The sequence below is a fragment of the Artibeus jamaicensis genome, unplaced genomic scaffold, assembly GCF_021234435.1.
Source record: "Artibeus jamaicensis isolate MK-2021 breed Jamaican fruit bat unplaced genomic scaffold, CSHL_Jam_final contig_233, whole genome shotgun sequence".
Classification (NCBI taxonomy): Eukaryota; Metazoa; Chordata; class Mammalia; order Chiroptera; family Phyllostomidae; genus Artibeus; species Artibeus jamaicensis.
Window position 1 is genome coordinate 33,096,484 of NW_026521486.1, and position 27,209 is coordinate 33,123,692.

Here is a 27,209-nt window from a genome sequence, read left to right on the forward strand (position 1 = left end):
TTCCAAGTTGGTTACAATTTATAAAGTACTTTAACATGCATTACCTCATTTGTTCTCTTCAACAGTCTTTTGATGAAAGTAGGGCAGTTAGCATTGCCAGTTGAGGGCAGATATTCATTACATTAATACAATTATTATAGCAACTTAAAGGCAAGTAAGTATAATTTTTTTACAATGCAAATTATAAGGTTGGTGCTCAGTTTTGTGCAAAGAGATCCCTATTTAAAATTAAAAATTGCATTTCCCAAATTGCTGCAAAATAGATAAAATGGCATTTCCAAGTATTGCTAAATACTTATGTGATTGCCTCAAAATTGATCAGAGACTAAACTGTATAGATGTTACACCATAATCACACACTAATCAGTGGCAGAATCAAGACTAAAACCCAAACACTTACAGTGTAGGTACTCTTGGTCATCAGGGGTTGATTTGAACATCAGGCAGACAAGAATTATGGATTATGTTCCCCAAAATGCACAAAAAACATATATTGTCACCATTTTGCATACACTTTCTAGTATTTCTAAGTCCTCTGAAGGAACTTAGGAATACTGAATTGGAAACTATCATTGAGCTAACATGTTGGAGCCCTTGGAAGACTATGCAGAAAAAGCAATGGGTTGAAAGGAATCAGTTACTTTTCTTTCATCATAGATAGCCCTCCTAAGATGACCTGTGGACTGGAAGATCCATAATAAATTGGCCCCATCTTGAGCCCATCATAAGAAATAATAACCTTCTCTCCCATGCCAGCTCTTTATGCCTGCAAAAGGGTACTGGTCTCCATTATGTTGAAACAATATTAAAGACCAGTTATACCTTTGTACTTTGGAAAGCGTTCATAGATCAATCCAGTTCACTGCACAAGAATTATTTTCTATGCCCACAAATTTACAGACAATGCCAATAAGTTTTATTAGAAAAATGTTCGTTACTAGAGTTATTTAAAAGATTAATGTGAATGTAAACTTTTTGTTATGTGGATTTTTCAGTTTGTATCCTAGATCTTAAAATACCTAGTTTTGTAACCTAGGACTACACTAAACTCCAAGTCACAAAAAAAAATTGAAAGTAATGATCTCAAAGTTTCACTAGTGATAAGGGTATGCATACCATAAGATGAAGGTTGGAGAAGGGGGATGGATGAAGTAAAGAGATTGGGAGGTGAAGGAAGAGTTTGAGTAGGACATGGAGAATAGTGAACAGTAAAATGAGAAGCAGAAAAATGAAACCTAGCCAGTTTTTACAGGAGTGTTGGGCATAAAATGTCAATTAATGGGTTGACTCTCATCCACTATTAATACAATCACCTACTATGTGCCAAGTCCATTCAAAGGAAGCAGGGAGGCAAAGCTAACTGCACCAAGAACTCTTCATCTCAACATTCACATACTACCATGAAAAATAAAAGTAAATGAACCATGGTGGTAATTCAGTCAGAGTGAAGAGAGATGAGTCCATGTAAACAAAATTCTGACAAAGGTGTTCGGAGAAGGTGTTGCACACAAATCCAGCAGGTAGACCAGATAGGAAATGACATTTAAGGCAGAGGGAACAGCATATGAAAAGGAAGAGTAATACTTAAAACATACAGAGATTTGAGAGAACTGCATGCAGTTTGATATGATATCATAAGAACATGTACCTTAAAATGTGGTGGGAAAAATAAGGTTAAAGGAAAAGAGGAAAGCTTGGGTTGAATTATGTTTGCTCTTGTGTTCAATGCCAAGTAGTTTTGTGGAAGCTAATAATTTTGGTCTAATTGTAGTTCCTCCACATAACAAGAACATCAGCAAGTTCTTAATCCTCAGTTTTTCATTTATAATAAGAAGTAAAACCAACTCCAGTTTTGGGGGATTAAAAGAGGTAGCTCACATAACATTTGACAGAAGGGTCATGGACTTATTAAGGTCTCTCATCCCCTTTCCCCACAACAGCAAGGGATAAGCATGAAAACTGTTGAACATCTTCTCAACAACAATTTTAATAGTGTGTGCACTATTTGCTCTCTAAGGAGTTTGATACGTGTGCATAAACTGACAAATAAATGGACAATTATAACATAGTAAAGAAAGGGCAACAACAGAGACAATTAACAATTCTTTACAAGGTAAAAAAAATTAATGCAGGGAGGGTAAAAAACTTTCTAGCAAGCACACTTGGGTTAAGGCACTTGGATGGATGAGGAATAGGATTACAGATACAGAAGATGGGATTAAGAAAAGGTGTTGTGTTTCTAGGAGGAAGAGATGTAAATTGGTCCATAATATGACATAGCAATCGCAAAGAGTTATTAATGGTAGTATAAATGTTAACATAAAAATGAAAATAAGAAGCCTGTTTTAATCTTTGCATCTAAAAGGATTTTCTTTTAATTGAGATACCGAAAGTTATCATCAAGGTAAAATTATTTTCACCCACACAGTTAATGAACCTAAGTTTTGAATGAAAATCAACTTAAACTCTGAATCTGACCTCAAATTGAAGTGCTGATTTGTTTTAGAAGTCATCCTTAGCTGTCTGGAACTTCAGAACACATAGTATTTGTGGGTGCCTGTCTATCTTGGTTTTATTAGCTCAGTTAGAATATCTGGTGGTTTTAGATTCATTTAAATTTAATGACACTAAAAAACTTTAAGAGGAGATAATGGCATTATTTCTGAAATTATTGAAAAAGGCAAATATCAAAAATGCATAATGCAACTGAACGGGAAAAAATATGGTACCTGGGCCTCTAGGATGTGAACCGGGTTCTCATTCCGGCTTTAACACTACCTTGGTGTGTGATTTCAAGTGCACTTCTGCCTCAGTCTCTTAAAAATGAGGACACAGGCCTAAAATGTGTCTACATGTCATTCCAAGTCTACATTTCTACTATTCCACAGCTAATTTGCTCCCATTTTTCTAAACGAGTTTTTATTGAGATATATCCTCAGTTTTTTTCTTTGTTTTGTTTTTTCTTCCCTTTTTTTCTTAAATATTTTAAATTCAAACTGTTTAAGTTGATATGATTTTTATAACTTTCTGGAAATTTGATCACCATTCAGGCATAAGAAATTTATTTTAGAGGAATATTATCGAATACTAGTTTATTGTTCATTATTTCAAATGAATTTGGGCACACAGGTGCTAAAGAATAACATTAAACTATTACTGACAAAACTATTAATTGGAAAAAATAGTATAACAAGAGATTCAGGGCATGGATTTGAGTTTAAGATTGACTTCATTTTCAATAATGACCCTGACAGTCACCCTGTGGCATACTTAATTGTTAGTTTCTTCATCTGAAAATGGGGATAATAAGAATCATTATCATTTACTTCCTATGTGTGGCACTTTCTGAAATTGGAATAGCCACACACAGTAGCCCTGGTTCTAAGGTTTATTTGAAAATTAAAGAAAGTGTTTCATATAAATTACTTAACAAGATATGCACTGAATATATGCTACCATTTCCCCCCAAAACAATTATTTATTCAATATTCTACATAGAAATTCTGTGTCACATATTATTAAAACTCAGTGTCATTCTTAACTTCTAGGTCTAATAATAAGAGTGAACTGGTATAACACAGTGACTACCAAAGACAATGTAACTGTATTTTATCAGCCAGAAATTTTGAACTTTAAATTTCCCAGGGACTCTAACATGTTCCATGTCAATGAACTGACACTGCACAAACAACAAGCTCCACCAGCAGACCTGGCACTTTGAGTCATGCCAGGCGAAAATTCTGATGGGGGAAAAGACATGAAAAAATACAACTTTTCTCCTACTTACAACTTTTTAAATATATTTAATTAATTGCTTGAAACAATAAGCTGGCTGGAATAAGAGAGCCATTTTTTTTCAATCCATCTAATTTGCACATCTAATTTTCTTTCTGACCACTTCATCTCAGTGGCCTCCTTTTGTGTGACACACCATTCTCCGGTAAGTTCTGAATTTCTCTTAGTTTACTGTGCACAGGGATATGGCTGGAAATAATATGGACTTTCTACTGAAATCTGTTCTCCCCCCTCAATGAGAGGAAGCAGAGGCATGAATATGGCACCCTCATAATGATTTAGCTGGGACTTAATGACTTAATGAAATTTTCATCACAACCTGCTGTTCATTTTAATGGCCTTTGAAAAACAATGGGAAAAATAGCTTGAGGGAAGAAAAGATTTTTCTGTGGCATGTATTTGTGAGCTTAACATTTACTTTCCTTCACCCTATATCTCTGCTTCCCTCGCCCCCATATTGCTGCTCTCATCCAAGAGCTGTAACAATGTTTTGTAGTTTCTCAAATACACATTTTGCAGTTCTTTTGTTAAATTTTTTCCTATGCATTTTCCCTTTTGATGCTACAGTACCTCACAGAGCTACTGATTGCTTGTTTGCACTGTGCACAGGGTCACTGTTCTGATGCTTGAATAATGTCAGGTGCCCATTCTCGTAGCCAAACACACACCTTGACTAGTAGAATTTTTAAAACCAGTGCAACTTTCTACTTGCTATGGAAATTTCTACACATTTTCCTAGATAAAGTTCCTCCTTTTTCTCTCTTTGCAGTAAAAAAGTAAAAAGAAATAATGGAAATCCCCTTCAATTTCCTATTCCTTTTCTATAAAACAATTTTTGGCTCTGCTATTATTTTAAAAAATTAACTTAGTGGTTTTAGAGAGAAAGGAAGGAAGGTGGGTGGGAAGGAGGAAGAGAGAGAGAGAGAGAGAAAGTGTTGTTCCACTGATTTATGATTCATTGTCTGCTTCTTGTACGTGCCCTGATCAGGGATTGAACATGCAGCCCTGTCGTATCAGGATGATGCTCTTACCAATTGAGCTATTTGGCTGGGGCAGCAATTATCTTTTTCTTGATGATTAAGATAATCACTTTACACAAATGCACAAGTTGCTCCTTGATAAATCTCCCAGTTGTCACAGTTATTAAACATTCCTGCCATGGTAAATGTCTTTATCAATAATAGTGAGGCTACTTACTGTGTATTTGTTAGTATTCAATGTACATCTAAGGATCTTACGTGCATATAAAATGTATCTTGTGGTTCTGTATTCATAACAAAGTTATCTTTCTGAAATGCAGGCTTTTAGATGCTTGTCATGTCCAATTTATATTCTAGTTTTCCATAAAGACATCTCTGTATTTTCTAGATAGCTTTATATTATTCAATAACAAGCCACTCTTGAGCTGAGCTTTTATTATAATTGATGGGGGAAAAGTACTGAAGAAGTTGTGGGAAATACAATAATGAAAACAGTGTAATGTCCACATGTAATAGTGATGTTTCTTTGTGCCATCTCCTCCTTCTGTGGATGCTCTCTCTCTCTTCTTTTGCCTGTTACTAGCCATTACTAGATATTATTCTTTTCTCCTAATTCCCAGTACCTCTGAATATCTTCTACTAAGCAAATTGGGGAGCATTTTCTCCTGCTGTCTTTCCTATTATGAATAGTCCATTTGGCTTTGCCATGTCTTAAACTTCCAAATTCAGAGTCTGTGCATCCACTAGAAGTCAACATGACATACTGGGGAAATACCAAGGTCATATACCAAATCTCTTGTAGGACATAATCTAAAGATAAACCCTCCCCCCATGCACATACACTAAATGCACCCCACAGCATTGCTGGTTCTTCTTGGGCCTTAGTCCTAGAGTAGGAATATATCTCAAACAAAACTTAACAGTGTTCATATGAGAGTAACACCCCTCACTCATTCTATGAAGTCAATATTGTCCTAATATCAACATGAGATAAATACATTACATGAAAAACTATAGACCTAGAACAAAGAATGCACACGATGAGTTCATGGTACCTTATATGCCAGGAAGTAAATAAAAAAAGCTAAAAAATACCCACAATTATAACTCTATGTCAAAGTGACATAGAAGTCAATGAAAAGTGGTTCCAATGGCTGAAGCTGAACAATTTGAGCAACAAAATAAAATAGAGTTGGGCTATAACTCAAAGTGTAAAATAAATTTCCACAAGTCCATACTTATATAAATAAATAATTGAATAAAATTATTGAATGGTGGAGAAGAGATAAATCTCCTATGGAGAAGAATCATGTAGATACCCCACTCTGAAGAAGGGGAGAAAAGCTCCCTGCCCCTTCCATGTGGGTGGCCCATAGCACCCTCCTTCTAGAGAGTGTGGTACGGAAAGGGGACAGGGAGGCTTTGTCAGGCAGAAACCTGACAAACACCTTATCAGTCAGTTGATCGAGGTCATCATCCACATTTACAAATCATGTAGACAGTACTTATTCTTGCTATGACGTACTTTTTATTAGTACTTTACTTCTATGACCTTCCTCTCCAAACCTAAAACCCCAGTTTAAGTGAAAGAAAAATCACCAGGCAAATTCCAATAGAGGTGCATTCTACAGTATATCTACATAGTATTCCTCGAACTTTTAAGGTTATCAATAACAAGAATAGTCTCAGAAACTGTGGCAGCCAAAACTGAGCCCAAGGAGACATGCCCATTAAATGTAATGTGTTATCTCTGAAGGTATCTAGAGCAGAGAAAAGCACACTTGGTCAAAATAAAAATATATAAAAAAAACTATGGGCTTTAGTTAATGATAATGTATCCCAGCATAAAAGAAAAAATAATTTTAAAAATAGAAAGTTAATCATTCAAAATGAACAAAAAACATAAAAAGAAAAGATAAAGGAGTATATAATAAGCTTAAGACTGCTATGGGAAAGCTACAATTTGGGTGATTTTTTTATTTTCTTCCTTTTAATGTTTCTGTTTTTTTTTAAACAATTCTTATAGTAAGATAAAAATTTATAATATCAGAAAAAGTCCCAAATATTAAAAAAAAAGTTGTCATCTGGGGCCTACTCAAAATCTTATTTTTATCTGCATGCAGATGAGAGCCAAAAAGTTTTTAACTGACTAGATTATTCCTAAAATTCCTTCCAACTATAAGATCATGCGAATTACATAAATTTTAACTAAAATCCATGCCCCAACTATGCATCTGATAGGGACCCAGAAATCTTCATTACCATATGGCTCCCAAATATACTGGTTGACATATATTTTGCCCCAGATATACTCACAATTTACCAGCTTCCCAATAAAATAAATATGAGTATTACACAGTATAAATGTGGTATATTTTGGTATAAAGTATGTCTTTTTTATATTCGTGTTTTTTTGTTTGTTTCCATCTTTCATCTGACTCTGAAATAGGAGGCATGTTCTTGCATGCAATATGGTATCCATACCTTTGATGGACATAGGTTTCATAGAATTTAGAAAAGGTCTATAACATAAAGGATGACTGTCAGTTATGCATAAATTATCCAACTTGTATTAGTTGTTTTATTAGTTTGTTTGCTTTAAGATTAGTCCATGTGCATGTCACCTGAATGCTGCTATCCATAACTGTTAAAGACATTTTGAGGATAGAACCTTAAAAGAAAGGCATCCTGTAAGTTGAACAAATGCAAAGTTCAGGAAAGCCAACAGTTAGAAAACCCCTACTTTCCAAATTTCAATAGGCCTACCTGTATTAACTGTGAACCATACAAGTAACGGTCCTAACTATGAAGGTGGTATGAGATGCTTTAATATATAAAGGTTATAAAATGTAATAAAGTTATAAAATGGCCTCTTGGGCTCTGCTGCCACATTCTATTCCTTTTTAAAAAACAATGAAACATTTTTATTAGCAACTGTAATTTAATATTGGATTAGTATTTCAGCTAACAAATGTGAAGCCATACAACACGTTTAATAAATAATAATTATTAGGATCACCTGCATACTCTTACATGCAGTTCACCATCCACTCTGTTTTACAATTCAACACTCCTTGACCACAGGGAGTAAAAGGGAAATGGATGCATACAGATTGTGTTCCTTGCTGGACCAAGTACTCAACGTTTGTGCCAAACTGAGATACATTTATAAGAGCACCTTGAGAACACAGAGGAAACCACTCCAGTCACAAAGTGCTTTTTCCTTCCTATTAGCTGGGGAGTCCCTCCTGGCAAAACTTCCCATTCACCTGTCATAGGCACATCATAAGTCACATTCTATTATTTTTTTATGCTTTTAAGTATATTTTATTGATTATGCTATGACAGTTGTCCAATTTTATTCTTCACTTTGTCCCCCTCTGTCTTGCACTGCCACCCCCTCCAGCATCCCTCCCGCCTTGGTTCATGTCCACGGGTCGTATATATAAGTTCTTTGGTTTCTCCATTTCCTATACTATTCTTAACCTCTTTGTTTCACTCAACCACAACTTCACTCATCTGTGAAAATAAGACATCACAGCAGAACTTGTTGATTTAAAAAATAAAATAGCCACATTTAAATAGTACCTTTTTTCAGATCCACAGGTTTCTATTTTGTCCAATGTAACTCAGAGGATAAGTCAAAAACAGAACCAGAGATTATAATCAAAATATTAAAATAAGGAGATGCCCACAGCTTTCTTTCCCAGCCGTTACCTTCTGGCTCGTTTTTGATGAGCTCCTCCATCTTCCTCTGCTTCAGGGTGTCCACGACATCAGCTAAGCTGCCTTTGCGCCGTTCGGGGGTCCCCAGGGCTGTACTAGACACGGACTCGCCACTCTGTCGCCCACCTTCTTCTGCCTTCTGAGGTGAGGTAGATGAGTTGTGTGGGGCAAATGAAGACATAACTTTATTGCCATCAACTTCCTGAAAGAGAAAGCAAAGAAAAAAAAAAACCTGCGTTTAAAATTCAGTAAGTTTATTTTTTAACGGTTATGTGGCTTGAAACATTAAAAAGTGAAATGTCACTCTGCAAGAGGTAAAGGAAGGAATTTCCAAAAAGAATACATTAACTTTACAGTTTAGCACCTGAACCAAAGATTAATTCATCACAGTAATAAAAATGTGAAGACACCGTCCCTTTAGACTGAATGGGAATGGCAATAGAGCTTTATACAAAGCCTATATTATTGATCAGATTCATTTATGTTTCTGCATTTGTTGGCAAGTCTTAGATTTTCCCTATGAACATTAAATGTACCTGTCGATTCAACTTCTTCATGACATTGTAAAACTTAAACAAATAACATCATATACACTTTATTTTCATTTTAAGCAGCCACCTCTTCTTGATGGGACTGCTAAAGTAGGGCCCTCTTTTGGTTCTCTGCCTCCCTCTTATTTTTTAAAGAAAGCACCAGCCACACAGGTTATTTTGACATCATACAGGAATATTGCAAGTTTATTTCTGCTTAGGCTGAAGGTATTTCCAATGGCATTTGTTACCTTGAGCACGGTTGCTGTCAATACTCTGTATTTTGTACTTGAAGCCTCATTTGCCAGACAAAATGAAGTTTCTTGCAGCCTTTACCTATTCATCATTGTGCATTTGTATAAAAGTGATTTATTCTGCACCTCTAAAATGTAAACATATTTTCGGTGTTCCTTTTTTCATTATTTTCCCCACAATTTCTAGCACAGCTCTAGGAATCTGTATAACATTTGGGGTATATACTATATAAAAGGCACTAAACTGATTTTTCAGGGTGTCAAGAAGATATTGGAATGATGAAAAATAATTAATCGTATTTAAAGCTTTTCCTCACTTTCATAATCTTTTACTTACTTCTGTAATTCTTTGTCTTCCCACAAAGCAGAGCTGTTCTTAAAAGAAACTCTGTATCTTACGGTCTTTGAGAAAGTTAGTTTTTCCCTAAGTATATTTCTTAATTCCACATTATCAAAAGTTTCCATTAAAATATACTTGAGTGTGTGCATATTTAATATTCAGAATAATACTTTGCATCTGTCTACAATTTTTTTCTATTTAAGACATGCTACTAGAATATATGGACCCCAGAAAAGTGACAAATCATATCAATTTGATATCTAATGTTTCAAGGCTAACACTAACATTTTAACTAGCTTAAAAATATCTTTAAAAATCTGTCATCCTATTTTTTTAAAAAAGTAGATTTAAGTTGGAAAGTCAGCACCAAGACAATCATAATATGTTCATACCATTTTTTGTTACTGGATATTAATGAGTACAAGAATGTTAGCTATGGTACAAGCGTCAGTGTGTTGGGTGGGGCCAAGAAAATGGTGAGAAAGCAAAAGTAAAAAACAAGTGTGTTCTAGCAAAATCTTTAAAATTACGATTCTAAACCCCAATATGATTTCCATTATTTTAAATATTTTATCTATTTAATTTTAGAGTGAGGAGAAAGGGGGAAGAAAGAGAGAGAGAGAAACATCAATGTGTGGTTGCCTCTTGCATACCCCCTTACTGGGGACCTGGCCTACAACCCAGGCATGTGCCCTGACTGGGAATTGAACCAGTGACCCTTTGGTTTATAGGCCCGCACTCAATCCACTGAGCTACACACAGCCAGGGCTGATTTCCATTTCTTATAAACATTACAGAATATGCCTGTGAATGAATATTCTATAGATAATACTTTCACAGATGAATCTTAGCTTATAATGTATTTAGATTTAGATCAATATACATAATGTAATAATTACAATCCCCTGTAGGCTAAGTGAAAGTACATTTCTGGAATTATGTATTTAAAACTTACACATAAATACAAGCAAATGCATAAACTCACATACAGAGCAATCGCAAATTCATTCAGTAAACTGAGGAATGTTCTTATCAATGGTGCATAAAACAGATTAGCTGAGTTTAATGTGCATACCAGACATAGAAAAACTTGTATATTCACTTTTTACAGATCTTTATTCTCATTTATTCCAGAGACAAAGGCAGAAACATACCAGTTTTAGCTTCACTTTGAACATTGCTGTATTATTCTGTTTGCATATTATTTGATGACAAGGTTTACAAACAAGAATTTGACAGCTGAACTTCACTTGCCATAATTAAAAAGTACACACATCTTCCTATAGCATCACCAGTAGAGAGTATGGCACCTAAACTGTATGCAATTAAGTCTATGAAAATATCAGAAAATATTTCAAATTAATGTAACACACAGTAATTTCTCATTTTGTATGTCTCCAACTCTCTATCATGTCTCTACCCTGCAAGATGAAAGGGCATATTTTAAAGACTATATTATATTTCACAAATACTCTAAACTCAGTTACCACACAGTGAAAGAACAAACAAACTGTTATTTCTATTTGAGGAAGGAATATTTATCTTATTGCTATTTTACCTGTCTGATTACATTTTAGCCTCCTGCATGGTTAATCCCTTTAAGCTTTCTATGTAGTTAACACGTTTTGATGAGGGACTCCCTTGTTTATCTTTGTGGTAAAGAGCTTGTTCAGGAGCTGGCAAAGTCAAGGAAGTCCTACATTTTCTCAGTTTCCACCCTGGGGTTGCATTTATGCTGCCTGAAATAATGACAGCATGTTTCTCCACTTTTCTGTCAGGTGACCGCCCAGAGAGTCTACTAACAATGGCATTAGTGGTACAGACCAGAAATACATATTTAGTCCAGATTTACTGACTCCAAGGAATGCTAAGGACCAGCCTTGGTATTTTGCTAAAGAGGTTTCAGAACTGTGATATACGACTTCTAAAGTCTACTGATAAAAAAAGAGTTATAAACTTTTAGAATGAGGTTGATGATCTTTTGTTATTCTTAAATGAGCTCTACTTAATTTTGTTCCCTCTGTCACTTTTGCAACCATGAGCCTAATGAATCCATCATCATTGGAATATGTTTTTTTTTCATTTTAAAATTGATTCCAGAGATAAGGAAAGAGAGGGAGAGAAACATTGATTGCCTCTTGTATATCCCCTGACTGGGGACCAAGCCTGAAACCCAAGCATGTGCCCTGACCTGGAATCCAAACTGCAATCATCAATTTGTGGGATGATGCCCAACCAACTGAGCCACACCAGCCAGGGAAAAATAGTTTTTTAAATGTGCATTATTTTAAATTAATTCTAAAGACAGCATTTTGCTATGAATACTTTGAGAGAAATAATATATCAACCTTAATATCCAAATATTTGTTTAAATAATATGATGATTAAAAAGAATGAACTTATTTGAAAACAGAGGTTATGTGTGACTCAGTCATATATATGTATTCCTTTTATTGGCCAAATGACATTCATCTTTGACTTCTGGCCACAAGAAAGTCATTAGCATGCTGACTTTGATCTATCAAGTGAGATTAAATTCATACAAGGTAGTAAAAACATTACATTTAATAGTCAATCTACCAGACTATAATTGCTAAGAATAATCATCAATATTTATTAAATATTTACTTTGTGTCAGGCACTGTTTAAAGTGTTTTACATGCCTTTACTTAGTTAAGTCTCCCAGAAAGCCTAACTATGATTGCACTTCATAGCTGGAGAAACTGAGGCACACAGACTGAACAAACTCCGGTGATTGTATAATTAATGACAGAGTATATAATCAATCTCAACCTGTTTGGCTTCAGAGCTCTGGCTCTCAGCCACAGTACTAATACCACCTCTCTCATAAAACAGGAAAAAAAAACTAGGTCTATATCCATTGATGCTATCAGTGAACAAGATACAGTGTCTTCTTAAAACTTAAAACTTCTTAAAACTCCTATCTGTTCAATTTTTGTAGAAATGACATAAATGCACTGAAATTAATTAACCCAACTATATTCTAGATTTATAAAGCTCCCTTGGTTCAAATACCCACTGATTTATGGCATATTAAAAAAGATAAAGCTTAAGGGTTAAATAATTATTTAAGCTAAACACGTAGTATTGATCTTCAAGTCAAAGAAATGGTGTTCAGTAGCTTATGATTTTTTAATCTATCTTTATAAAATGTGTGGGCATTTTTAGCATTCCTTCTAGTATAATAAATTTTGAACTTAGAATTAAAACAGTACAGAAGATTTGGACTATATTAAACTAGCTTCTCAGTAATACAAGTTCATTAATTTTGAAATTGCATGAAATGAACTACAAATACATGGAGAAAGTGTTCTGATGATGAACAAGTTTTGACATGGTCATCTTCCAGTAATGGGCTGCTCTTGTAAATATCACCAGGATGAGGCAAAAAAAACCTAAAAAATATTTGAAATCTTTATGACTTGGTTGAAATGAGTGTAGGTGGTCAAAAGTTACAAAATTCCAATTATAAAATAAATAAGTTCTGGGAGGTAATGTACAGCACAGTGACTATGGTTAATAATTCTGTTATATGTCCTTGAAGTATCTAAGTATGAGCATGAAAGGTTTTTGCTCCTATACATCCAATTCTTAAAGAAATGATAAAAATGTATAAAGGTGTTCATCAGAAGAAAAATATTATAACTGTGTGCAGTGATGAATGTTAACTGAACTTATTATGGTGAGCATTTCATAGTCCAGACAAATAGCAGTTCATTATGTGGTATATGTCAAACTAATATATGTTATATACCAATTATATCTCAAATAAAGAGCAATATTATTTAGTTATTCCTTATACTCTTTAAAAATGGGATAATATGTTATTACAAGTGTTTATTTCTGAGCAAAATTGTGTTATTTGTAACCTCCTTTGTCAAAATTCATTTAGTAAGATAAAAATACATAATTATTGTGTAAATGCTCAAATATTGTGTCAAAACTCTAAAAACCTCAATTTTTAGAGTTTCTTGGTTAAGATGATTTTTTCATAAGAGTTCTGCATGACACCCTAAGCCAGCAATGCTTACTTTTTTGGGGTGACAGATTCTCCGTGATAGCTTCAGGTGCTCTCCCAAACTCACATGCACATGCACGCAGCCAACACACACAATTTCACAGGTGTAGGAAGTTAATTTTCTACTCTTATAATTTCAGCTATGAATTTCCTCCATGAAATCTAGAAATTCTTTAAAACCACGGATTACAGGATAAGAAGCTCTGATCTAAATGTGTTTCTTCACGGGTAAGTACTATTAACCCACTAATGAATACAAATTAGACATTTTTAAAGAATATTTTATTTGTTTTATTTTTAGAGAGAGGGAAAGGGAAGGAGAAAGAGTGGGAGAGAAACATCAATGTGTGGTTGCTTCTCATGTGTCCCTTACTGGGGACCTGGCCTGCGACCCAGGCATGTGCCCTGACTGGGAATCAAACCCGTGACCCTTTGCTGTGCAGGCCTGTGCTCAATCCACTGAGCTACACCAGCCAGGCCAAACAATTTTTAAATGACCAATTATTTGCAAAAGACCCTCAGACAACTGAAAGTATTGACATTTTATTCAGATAAACTTAATACATTTGAATAACTTATTTTTTACTGTTCTCAAGGTAAGCATTTAGAAAGAGATCTATATTTTAATTGTACTTAAAAAATAAGAAATGTATTGAAGAAAAACTACTTTATTAATGGCAATTGTTTTCTTACTCACCAATAACTGTGTGATAATACATATACATTTGAAATGGAAGGCAAAACAAATTGCTAACTTTTATAAATGAATGTGATCATTTTGACAACTTATACCAATTCAATTTTCAAATACAAATTTTCCTGAAAACAGGATGTAAACATACAAAGAATATTCTGGAGAAAAAAAATAACATTTAAAATGCTCCACAGAGAACATTAAGAGTCTTTCTTTGCTTGATATGGTCAGATTCAATTTTCTAGGAATAGGATATGGTCAGTTCCCAAGACCTATAAAACAAAATCAGCACTTACAATGGATCTCTGAAGGTTGTCTCTTATACTTGTAATTAAGGCTGGTGTTAAAGCTATCCAACTTAAAATCATTTTTTAAATTTTGCCTTTAAAAAAGATGCCTAATGTATGCTTAGTACAGTAGTTCAAAAATGGGAAATGGACAGATTTTCATTTGGGCAATTTTCATAGTCATCTACAGAGACAGAGCTGATCACAACTGGTCCCTTTTCTATGTTAGAAAAAGCAATCACTGATAAACCTTTGAAACTTACTGAGTTTTAGAAAGTCAACAATTTTTAGTGCATAAACCACTACAGAGTAAACTAACTGAGATATCTAATATCTGGATATTAGATAAGTGGTTTTCATGACCACCTAGGGAAGGCACTAGCGAACTATGGATATGCATATTTTTATTGTTATTCAATTACGGTTGTCCCCATTTCCCCCCATTATTCTCTGTTACCATACACGCTCACACCTCCCACATTCGGTTCTTCCCCACCCTTGGTTGTCCTTGTCCATGGCTCCTTTCTACATGTTCCTTGATAATCCTTCCCCTTCTTTCCCCGGTTATTCCCCTCCTCCCTTCCCTCTGGTTACTGTCAGTTTGATCTTTATTTCCACATCTCCGGTTCCATTTTGCTCACTTTTTTGTTTTGTTGAGTAGGTTCCACTTATAGGTGAGATCATATGGTATTTTTTTTTTCGCAGCCTGACTTATTTCATTTCACATAATGCTCTCTGGTTCCATCCATGCTGTCACAAAGGGTAGGAGCTCCTTCTTCCTTTCTGCTGCATAGTTTTCCATTGTGTAAATGTTCCACAGGTTTGTTTTTTTTAAACCACAGATTTCTGATCCACTCATTTACTGATGGGCACCCAGGCTGCTTCCAGCACTTGGCTATTGTAAATTGTGCTGCTATGAACATTGTGGTGCACAGGTTCTTTTGAGTTATCATTTCAGAAATCTTAGGGTATAATCTCAACAGTGGAACTGATGGGTCGAAAGGCAGTTCTGCTTTTAGTTTTCTGAGGAAATTCCATATTGTTTTTCACAGTGGCTGTACCAGTCTGAATTCCCACCAACAGTGTGCCAGGGTTCCCTTTTCTCTACATCCTTGCCAGCACTTGTTTGTTGATTTGTTTATGATAGCCATTCTGATTGGTGTGAAGTGGTATCTCATTGTGGTTTTAATTTGCATGTCTCTGATGGCTAGTGATGCTGAGCATTCTTTCATATGTCTCTGGGCCCTTTGTATGTCCTCCTTGGAGAAGTATCTGTTCAGGTCCTTTTCCCATTTTTTAATTGGACTGTTTGTTTTCTTGGTGTGGAGTTGTGTGAGTTCTTTATATATTTTGGAGATCAAACCCTTGTCTGAGGTAATATTGGCAAATATATTTTCCCATATAGTTCATTCCCTTTTTATTTTGCTGATGTTTTTTAGCTACACGGAAGCTTTTTAATGGATATGTGTATTCTTAAAAGTTCCCTGGGATTTGTGACAGTCAGATGCTAGGCTAGGATGTACTTGGCCTACCCTATGTTGCATGCAAGCTGGTTATAAGAAACCAAGGTCAGTTTTTAAGGAAACCTTATATTTTATATATTTCAACATTTTATGAGATTATTGAAATTCCCTAAAAAGTAGTACTATAAATCATCAAAATAATTCAACTGTCACAATACAAAAATGGATGAAAATTCTAAAATGCTCAAACATGTACTTGTATCTTTTTTTGCTCTATGATCTACAGAAATGTCTAATTCTACATTCTTTTCTGTTCTAACTTTTAAAAAATACTACGGGAATTTTAGAGGTACATTAGCCTCTCTAATGAGAACACAGATTACTCTCGAGGCAAATCTAATATGCTAAATAGTTACAGGCCTCACCAAGATTAGATAAAAGGTTATTATTTTATAAAATGGCTCTATTATATTTCAAATACAGTACCCAGTCCATATTTTAAAGATTTTTTCTGCATTTCGAACAGTGAACACAGAAAACGTGAAAACTGTTCAATGTTTATTCAAAGCCTAAAAATAGAGAACCTTTTAAAGACTGCAGTGCAATAGGATAAAAATTTAGCAAAAGTCTAACTTGTTTTTTCAAGATGCTTTTTGCAATTTTTTGCCAAGCACTGAGATGAAAGTTTAGCTCAAGCTCACGTTTAATTATTGATCAAAAAACTAAATAAACGTTTAAATGCATTCACAGGTACTAAACAACAATAAAGGAGTCCTGGCTGGTGTAGCTCAGTGGATTGAGTGTGGGCCTGCCAAGTAAAGCACTGCTGGTTTGATTTCCATTCAGGGCACATGCCTGGGTTACAGGCCAGGTCCCCAGTAGGGGTGTGCGAGAGGCAACCGGTCATTGATGTTTCTCTCTCTCTTTCTTCCTGCTTTCTCCTCTCTCTAAAAATAGATAAATAAAATATTTAAAAAACAACAATAAAGGACAGGTGATTTGTACAGATACAATTTTCAAACTGGACTTCTTGAATGAGAAAGTCAGAGGGTGGGCTTCAGAAATGTGACATACAAGTCTTCCTGGGGAGACTGACACATTGATAAAGTTTGAGAAGTAGTATTGGAAAAATTGAAAGTGTTAAAAAGAGGAAGATGACTAAAAGCTTCAGGGGTAAAGAAGGGTGTCATAAAACTGATGGGAATTAATGGTTTGAGGGGAGAACTAAAAGGTAATATATTCCAGGAAGGAGAAGTAGGGGGTGGGAGAGAGGGAGAAGAGTTATCAAACATAAAGAAAAATTGACTAACACATATTGGCAGAAAAGGGAATTGACTTAATTTTTTCAACATCCATGCTGGCACATGTTGAAATGAGTTTATGATTTTCTTTCTAATTGTGTTGATTAGAGAATCTCAATTTTATGTCAAAATTGCATTGTGGAAAGAGATAGTTTTCAGAAATGTATTCAAATTTGGTTTAAATGTATTAATGGTTTAATGTCATTTATAATATTCATGTAAAACATGATATTGTCTCCATTGTTCTTTTAAAATCAATATCGTATTTGTTATCTTCCTGAAAAATAATTAAATAAAAATGGTAATAAAAAAATCAATATTGTATTTGTTATCTAATTTAATTCTGGTGAGTGCAACAGAAATTTAAGCACAAATTTTCCCATGTGATAATGGTTTGTGCCAATGGGAAATACAGTTTTAGAAAACACGTTCATTTTTAGGTGGATGCGACATGGGCAGAAGTGTCAAATGGTTGTTTTTCCAGAATCACATTTACTGAGAATCTCCAAAATGCTACATTCAAGAATAAAATGTATGTTTTCCTGTGCTCTCAAAACCACTTAATAAGCCAAAGTGGCATTTAGAGAATTCTAACACATTAACTAATAGAACCTGTGAAAACAAAGAACATGTTGTGCTGGGCCAGCTCATTATCTCCTCGCTGAGGCTGTGCGCTCTGCCTTATGTTTAAACATCTAGTAAATACGCCTTCAGAGATTGGACGATCTCTTCCCCCAGGGCTCGAAGGTCAGCCATAAGATGTTTCTAAACAAACATTAGACTACACATTAAAACACTTCCATTTACCACTAGCAGTGCGAATGACATCATAATATTTTAAGAAATAAAGAAAAAACTTTTAACTAGTCACTAATTACATTGAATAATCCATCTATACTTTTCCTAACAAGCCTCCCGAATTGTCTTATAATGTGGTTGTGAATACATTTGACTAAATATTTATTCACTCTGAGTTTGAAGGAAGACATGAGAAACTTAAGGAATTTCTCAAATTGTGATCTGTTTGGGTCATGACTTCTCTTTATGCCACAGAGCAGGGGGCAGTGTCTTCTACATAGCAGACAATTAGTAAAGTTAATAAGATAATTGCTGGCACTGCTTATAATTGAGCACTGACTAAATGTTCAGTGAGAAGTGAAATAAACTGTGATTCTGCATGCAGTAGAATATGATGTCAGCAAAGCAGTTTAAAGCAGTGTTCAGCAAGATGGAGTCTGGAGTGAGGATATTTAAGTTCCAATCCAGGCTGTGTCCCCATATAACCTTGGGCAAGTTATCTTTACCCTCCAAACTTCAGTTTCCTCATCTATAAAATGAGATAATATGTGATAATTAACTCATATGTGCTACTCTGCTAATATAGTATATGCTAATAGTAATACTAATAGTAAAATTATTAGAATATAAAATACTGTATTCACACAATTTTCTCTTGCATGCATGTAATAAAAATGCATTAAACACTAACTTGAGAGGCAACTTAATGACACTTTCAGTTTAGCACAGAGACTCTAAAGCCAAATAGTTTTGTTTCAAATCTTGATTCCACATTCACTAGCCACGTGAGCCCAGGCAAGTTATTTAATCTTCTTGTCTCAGTTTCTTCATCTCTAAAATGGGCATAAAACTATTATCGACTTCACTGTGTTATTAGTGTGTTGAGTTACACAGTAATGAGTTATATGAGTTAGAGATTACAGTATATTAGTATGTGTTTTACAAATTATAAAACTCGTACATAACATGCTAACTGGGAAATGACAAGAGATATACAGTACTGACTAAAGTAAGTATGCTCCAAGAATTAATGAGAAGCAAAACACAGAAAATATAGAACAAAAAATAAAAAGCCAGGCCCTTTACCTAGAAAGGGAGAAGAGGCAAACGCCTCCCCTACCACCTCACCACAAAAAAAAAGAAAATACATAAACCATCAGGTTCCTAGTTCTTTCTGCTGAAATCAAACTACATCTGCAGAGTCACAAAGAATAATTTAAATATTTTAAGGTGACCCATTTTAAAAAATAACCTAATATGAACTTTTTTAAAGAAAATACTATAGTCCACAAAATGCCATGTGACATTAATGCGCTTTTATCTCTGTTGCATAGTCAATTTTTACATTTCACAGTTTCATGGTTCTCTACAAAGTGATAACTCATGGAAATGATCAAAGAAAGAATGTTCAATTACTCCTCATTATGAAATAAAACTTTTTAAAGTCAATGTCTGAAAAAACAGAGTAATAAATTATTTTTCATAAATACATGACACCAATGACTTACTGTGCCATATTTCTAACTCATATTTCTCCTTCCTTTTGTGAGATAGACATATCGAGATTTTTGTTTATTCATGAGAAAATTAGCACCACCAGATTCTCTTGCAAATAAACCCTTAGCTTCCTTACACTATAAATACAAAACAACAGAAAAGGTAATGTGAGGAAGGCTACATTAAGTACTCACTGCTTTTGTTAGGTTCCATTGTCTACGCTCCTTTAAATCTCGAGTAGCATTTTGTCTCCTTACTAGATCAGGCTAATGACTTCATAGCCTAATGTCAGTCAACTTTGTTATGTCATTACGCTAACCCAATTTTCCAATTAAAAACAACAACAACAATGATAAAGGCCTGTTTTCTATACTAATTAAAACTTTCAATAGAGCACTATGTTTATAGCAAAAGTAGCACTTTTTCTCTGAAAGGGAATTGACATTAAGCAATGATTTGAGGTATAAGAAGCACAAGTGTCAGCTCTCATTGTAAAAGCAATGATATGACATTAAACAGCCACATACTTATAAAATTTCCCAACTAGTAAAATTATTTATTCATGGTATAAATCATAATTTCCTGAGCCTACTTCAGCAGGCATAGAAAGACTGCTTTGTAGCACACATAATCAGAGACACTGGTATTCTTACAGGTGAAACATTGTGTTCTCTGCAAATATTATTTTCACATGGTTTATGTGAGTAATGTTATAAATAAATTTTATTTTAGTCTTATACGTCTGAAGACTTTGAAAAATACTACTAAACTATTAGGAATTTCCCTGACCAAATACACAGAATCTATTTAAAGTCACTAATGTTTCAGTAAAAGCATAGCTACCACTCCTGGAGTACCGAAAGGTACCGCTCTAAAAGTTTTATGAACATAATCTTTTATAATTCTCATAGAAATTACTAAAGGCTATTATTCATATATAACAGATGAGGGAATTAAGTTCATAAGAGTAATTTACCCAAAGTAATAGTAGGAAATAGTAAATTAGGGAATTGAACACAACACCATCTAACTTTAATATCCATGCTGGTCATCATTAAGTTATACTGCTTTCCTCAAATAATTCAGGTGCTGTAAAAGATGTCAAATGTACATTTAAAAATAGGGCTGGTTCTCTCTCCTCAAAGAATTTAAAATTAAATTTGAGTGGCGTGTGTATGTGATGAGGTCTGTCTGGAAAAAAGTCCAGCCATTGTTAATATAATGAGAATGGTTTGCAGGACATCAATGTAATCAGACAGCCAAGGAGAGGGGACTGGAATGCCCATGTGTGAACAATGACTGTACTAGTCAGTGGGTGAGCATGTGTACTGTGTGGCCATCACATTTAAAATGACTGAGTAAGTAGAGCAATGAATCAGCATCACATTTTGCATTAAGCTTCAACATTCCTTTGCAGAAACTATTCGGATGATTCAGAAGGCCACAGCTATGGGCCTTCATCATGACAATGAACCTGCTTGTGCATCACATCTTGTGCAGAGATTTTTGCCAAAGTATCAAATCATCCAGCTGACTCAGCCCCTCTACAGCCCTAATTTGGTGCCCTGTGACTTCTGGCTTTTCCCAAAACTAAAATCACCTTTGAAAGAAAAGAGATTTCAGATCATGAATTAGATTCAGGAAAATACAACAGGGCAGCTGATGTACATTGGAGAACCGTGTGAGGTCCCAAGGTGCCTACATTGAAGGGGACTGAGGTGTGGTTGTCTTATATACAATGTTTCTTGTATCTTATCTTCTTCAATAAATGTCTCCATTTTTCATATTATATGGCTAAATACCTTCTGGACAGACCTCATCATTTACAAGAAAATATTAGTAATCATAACAACTATAACAAATACTAAATTGTATAGCAGCAAATTATACATGCAGAAGAAACTTTAAAAAGAAAAAAAACACTTGAAATCAAAGGAAGGTGGAAACCTTTTATCATGGCACTTAGCATACTGTTTTGGAATCACTTATTTAATGTTCTTTCTGTACCATGAAGGCAGGAAACATGTTTAATTATTTGCAATGTACCCTGGATTGTATTATTAGTACTTATACATACTGAGTCAATTTCTTAATTTCTTAAATATTTATGTATAAATACTCTTTTTGTCTAAGCGTAAAAAAATAGGTAGAAAAGAAAAGGTGTAGAGCATTCCTCCCTAGAGAAATGATTCAGAGAATTTTATAGTGTGCACACACACGCACACACAGAAGGTAGTGACTTGACCCAAATAAATAGAGAGTAATAAATAGGAAGAATTAATATTGCAGGAAGGTCATTTTATAAAAAGTCTTGAAAGTCAAATGAAATGGTTTACATTTGACCTGAAAGGCCATGGAGAACCATGCTCATTTCTAATACTAAGTGATTCTCTTGAGGTAGGTTGTTAGGAAGATTAGCCTAGTAGTGATAAGGAGAATGAATTGGGTAGAAGAGAAAGTAAAGATCTCCACCGAATAGGAAACTGTTACCAGGCCACATGTGTGATGATCAAACGCTTTTCACTAGATTGTAGCTCTTAGAACTGAAAAGCACCATTACATTCTAAAGACAATTCAAAGCAAGTAATGATAAAACTAGAGAACTTGAAAATAAGGAAGAAGGAGACAAAGATAAACATATTTCTTGCTTGGGAGATTGAAACAATGATTATGGTATAGACCAAAACAGAATGGTTAGCAAACACAGATGATTATTAAAATAAAATCACTACAACCCTGGCTGTTGTAGCTCAGTGGATTTAGCACAGGCCTGTGAAGCAAAGGGTCGCCGATTGGATTCCCACTCAGGGCACATGCCTGGGTTGCAGGCCAGGTCCCTAGTTGGGGACACATGAGAGGCAACCACACATTGATATTTCTCTCCTCCTCTTCCTCTCTAAAGATAAATAAATAAAATCTTTAAAAAAAATAGAATCAGTACAACTAAAAATTAATAAATCCACATAACTAAGTTAGTCTATAATTGAGTGTTACTCCCAACTTCTGAGACTAGCAATGTAAATAATAGGTGTTCTACAATACCCCTCAGTATTCAAATGATGAGTTTATATTGCTCAAAATTTTAAATTTGTATATGGAACACTGAAATATAGATGTGCCTCAAAATATAAGATACTGGAAAATAAATAAAAGTTATAAAATTATGATTTATGAGCCATTAATTTCTAGTGAATGGTTAAATCCATTTCTGTTCATGAGCTCTCAGAACTTACCTTCCTCCCCACCCAGGGAGATGAGCCAATGGCCAAGCCTTCTTCACTTATATCTAATAAAGGAGTTCATCACCTCCTTCAGTGACTTGGATTTACTATGTAAATTTTTGAAAGTGTATCATTATTTGTAATTAGATTTTGAAAGCTAAAAGGTGTTTTGGAAAGAAAAGTGCATGCATGGAAATAGCAATGGACACCTATAGAATATGCAGAGCAGAGAGAGAAAATGACAAATGAGAAAACTCTAGAATGCAAATGTTACTATAAATGATACCTGTTATTCTAGGAAGTAAGACTAAAGTATGATAAAAAGATAGCACTGTATAAAAGAAATTGGAAATAAACACACTTTTCCTACTTTGCAATGATTTATCTCTCAGAATGCTGTATTTTAACCTCTGCATCTCTTGCCATATAGATGTTAGAATGAGGGGAAAACAAAAACAAGATTTTTCAACACTAAGAAGTTCCACAGAAACCTACTGCCATGAGTGCTTTACTGAGTTGTGATCACAAGTTTGAATAAGAGGAGATGGTATTTGCTCCATTAAAATATCATCCTGTTCAAAGAACTCAGGGTATATGTATAAAAAATAAAAATTGTATTTGCCATACTAAACTCTATGCAGTATAGATAGGAGCTAAATAATTTTGGATTTTGGACAGATGCTCTTTCTTCTACAATTCTACTTGAATTCCTGGCTTCTGACTATACCTGGTTATTTTTGATATCTCTAAGTGATTCTGCCTTGGTGTTCAATAACCCACAAAAAATGCCAATCCAAAATAAAGGCATGTTTTCTTTATATTCCCCACACCAAGAGAATATAAGCTTTACTTGTGTTATACAGCTACATTGTTTGACTAATGGAGCTCAGTTTAAATAGTCATTCTCTTTAAACCTGCAATTTATTAAGACTACTTCTCAGGATGGGGTCCAACAAGGAATTGTTAGGCTCACCAGCTCTGAAACGACACATACACAGGGTCCTCCTACAAAGGCCTTTTGCTGTATCCATTTGTTAGACTTAGCAATATCAAACAGGGAAAAATAATTAAATAGCTCCTATTGAGCACCTAGAGACCTTCAACATAGACAGGGGGTAAACACAAAGACAGAATATTTTGTTACAAGAGTCACACATCGTTTCTTATTAATTTCTTTACAGTACAATTTTGGTGTTTCCATTATGCTTCTTCTACTCCCTTAATTTTAACTTAAGTATGTGTGTGTGTATATATATATATATATTTATATTTATATTTACATATTTAAGTATGTACATTCTTAAATACGTATATATATATATATATATATTTCATTAAGAGGAAATAAAATGGTTGTCTTTAGTTAAGATGTTTCCATTCACAGAGACTACACATTTAAAAAATAAATTGCCTGAATAAATTCAATTATCTACAGAAGCAAAGAAAATCACATGCAAATGACATTATATGCAGAGGCCATTCCAACAGCTTCATGTTTATTTTTATTGTTTCAGTCAGTGGAAGACAGAAGCTGTCAAAAATGTAACATCTCTTCCTTTTTTAAAGGCCCAGTGTCTCTGGTACTGAAAATTGCATGAGCAATAATATCAAGAGAAGAAATCTGTCTACTTCTTAAAATAGACGAAGGTTTACACTCCCTCCGACTTAATGCCAGCTAACCAGTTGGCATCTCTACACCTTGGTTGTATGTTGCCCACAAAAAACAAAGGATAACATTTAACTTGCAAGTAGTCCAGTACCAATTCAGCCACTAAAGACTGGCTTAAACCACAGTGTATCCAAAAAAATAAGTAAATAAGTTCACATGTTAAATTAGCCTATAACATTACTCTTAGTCCTATCTTCTGATACCAGGATTGTAAAGAATAGGTTCTACAAATGGACAGTAACCAGTAAAAAAAGAATGTTATACACAGGATTTTATCAAAAGAGATTCTTCAGCCTCTTACACTGCAGTAAGAAGTAATTAAAAATAATATTTTGCCTTGCTCTTTGAATATGACAAAAGTACATGGAGAAGATTTAAGCTGACTTTGAAGTAGCTTCCTGCTGAAAATCTCTGGCTTTTTATACAGGATTTGAGTGCTACCTGAGTTCTCTTGAAGCATGAATGTACTAAGTAAATGTGGCATATGTTTGTATTTTCTTGCCAATTCCAAATTCATTCATTCAAATCACTCATTGTAGGCCAAATTCTTATCCAATTCCACAGAGCCACCGATTTTCCTGGAAGTGAATACTTGCTTTGTGCATGGAAAAGGGAAGTCAATAGCAGGTCTGTGCATGGAAGACCTATGCAACCAGTGGACAGGATAAGAATGTGACCACAGAGATTCTTGAGTGTGGTAAAACCCAGTTTAAAATGACCTGCACGATGAAGCTTTCAACACTTTCACTTGAGTGTCAATTCCAAAACTTGACAATTTGAGTAGTTGTGTATTTTTATATGGCTATCTCATATACCACTATTTTTGCAATATGCATGAAGATAGTTATTTCATTTACTATATTTGTATTACCATTTCTTTATCATAGTTAACCTCAGATTTTCTCAGAATCTGAAGGCAGATTCTTAGCAAAATAATAAAAGTACCATTTATTAAACTTACCAATGGGTCTATTACTATAATGGGGTTTCTAGTTTACTATTACTTTGATCACTTCTAACACACTTATGAAGTAGATATCATTACTACTGAATTAACACATACAGAAACTGAGTTTAAATTATGTATTTCAAGTTAAACAACAAATAATTTGAACCCATGTAAATTTAATCATGTTACACAGCTTCTGTTTGGACTAAAAACACCTAATCATTCTCATTTCACTAATCTTAATCTAATTTTACTCAAAGTTTGTTTTATCTCCATGTATCTCCTCTCTCAATCCTGTATTCTGTTTCTGACACTCCAGTTTGTTTTTATAATATACTTTAATACCCATGCAATTTTCTAGACTATTTTCTTAATCTCACCTGAAGACATTTTTGGAGAGAGACAAAGAGGAGAGAGGAAGGAAGAGAGAGAAGCACTGATGGGAGAGAAGCATCAACTGGTTGCCTCGCAGACACACCCAGACTGGGGCTGGTCTGGGTCTGGACCTCGGGGGAGAGTATGGAACCCATAACCCAGGTACCTGCCTTGACTGGGAAGCAAACCTGCAATCTTTTGATTCCGCAATGTCCCAGTCAACTGAACTGTACCAGCCAGGGCTCTATACTAGTTTAAACTGGCTATTTTTATTTTATTTTTAAATATATTTTATTGATTATGCTATTACAGTTTCCCATTTCCCCCTTTTTATTCCCCTCCACCCTGCATTCCCCCACCATACAGCTATATTTTGTATTTCAAACTCCTTGACTTGTATTTCCAAATGAAAGTTAAGCAGTTTTGTCAAACTCCTACTAGTATTTTTAAAACTGTCCCCCCACACCCACCAATGAGGCATGAATACAAAATTGTTACCCACGTATCTATTTTTTAAAAAACATCATCTTGAGTCCTAGAGGAAAAACAGATAATCTCCTAATAGTTCAATCAGATATCTTTTATAACTTCTTCAAAATGTTTGCGACTACAAAACAGTTCTCACGGATTTCTGACGGCCTGCTGGCTGCTGTTCATTCTTATCCCAGGCACTGCCTGTTCTGACCTCAAATCCTCTCAAATGTATTCAGCAGCCATAATAATTTTCTACTTCTCTCTCTCTCAGATATGATCTTGACATTATCTATTAAAGATCCTTCTGTGGTTTCCATGCAGCTTTCAGTAAAAACTTAAGAACTCCTTTGGATGATACATGAACTTGACCATCACTCTCCACCCCTCTTAGTGATACAAGCATAATGTACCTCCGGCTTTCCCCGGCCACATGCTCCTTATTTTCTCACTCCCCTGCCTCTTTCAAGGCAACTTCCAATTTTACAATGTGATTTAGGTTTACTTCCTTGGGGAATTGTAAATTCTCAATGAATATTTGTGGAATAAACGACTCTCTTCTCAAAATTGCCATTTCAAGACTTGCTTCTATGCAGGTAGTTTTCACATTTCCATCTGTTGGCAGGGAAATTTCAATCACATCTTTCCAATAATCTGTTTTCCACCCAAATATCTCGGCATCTCAAACCTAACATATATACATGTGAACTCAGAATTCTGTCACCCAAACCAGCTGTTGCTCTTGGCTCACTTTTGTTTTCTTCCTTCGGGTGGCATCAACATCGTGCTTGTCACACAGTGAAGCAAAATTCACCACGTT

At 34.7% G+C, this 27,209-nt stretch overlaps 1 protein-coding gene across 14 annotated transcripts in view; it reads right to left on the reverse strand.

Annotated features, from left to right (window-relative positions):
* The window catches only part of SOX5 (SRY-box transcription factor 5), a 929,786-nt gene that overhangs the window by 274,565 nt on the left and 628,012 nt on the right, over positions 1-27,209 (reverse strand). For all 14 annotated transcript variants that reach the window (XM_037144816.2, XM_053661997.1, XM_037144815.2 and 11 more), the window contains one exon: positions 8,493-8,703. In XM_037144816.2, the coding sequence (XP_037000711.2) occupies positions 8,493-8,703 (211 nt within the window). The remainder of the gene's footprint in view (positions 1-8,492; positions 8,704-27,209) is intronic.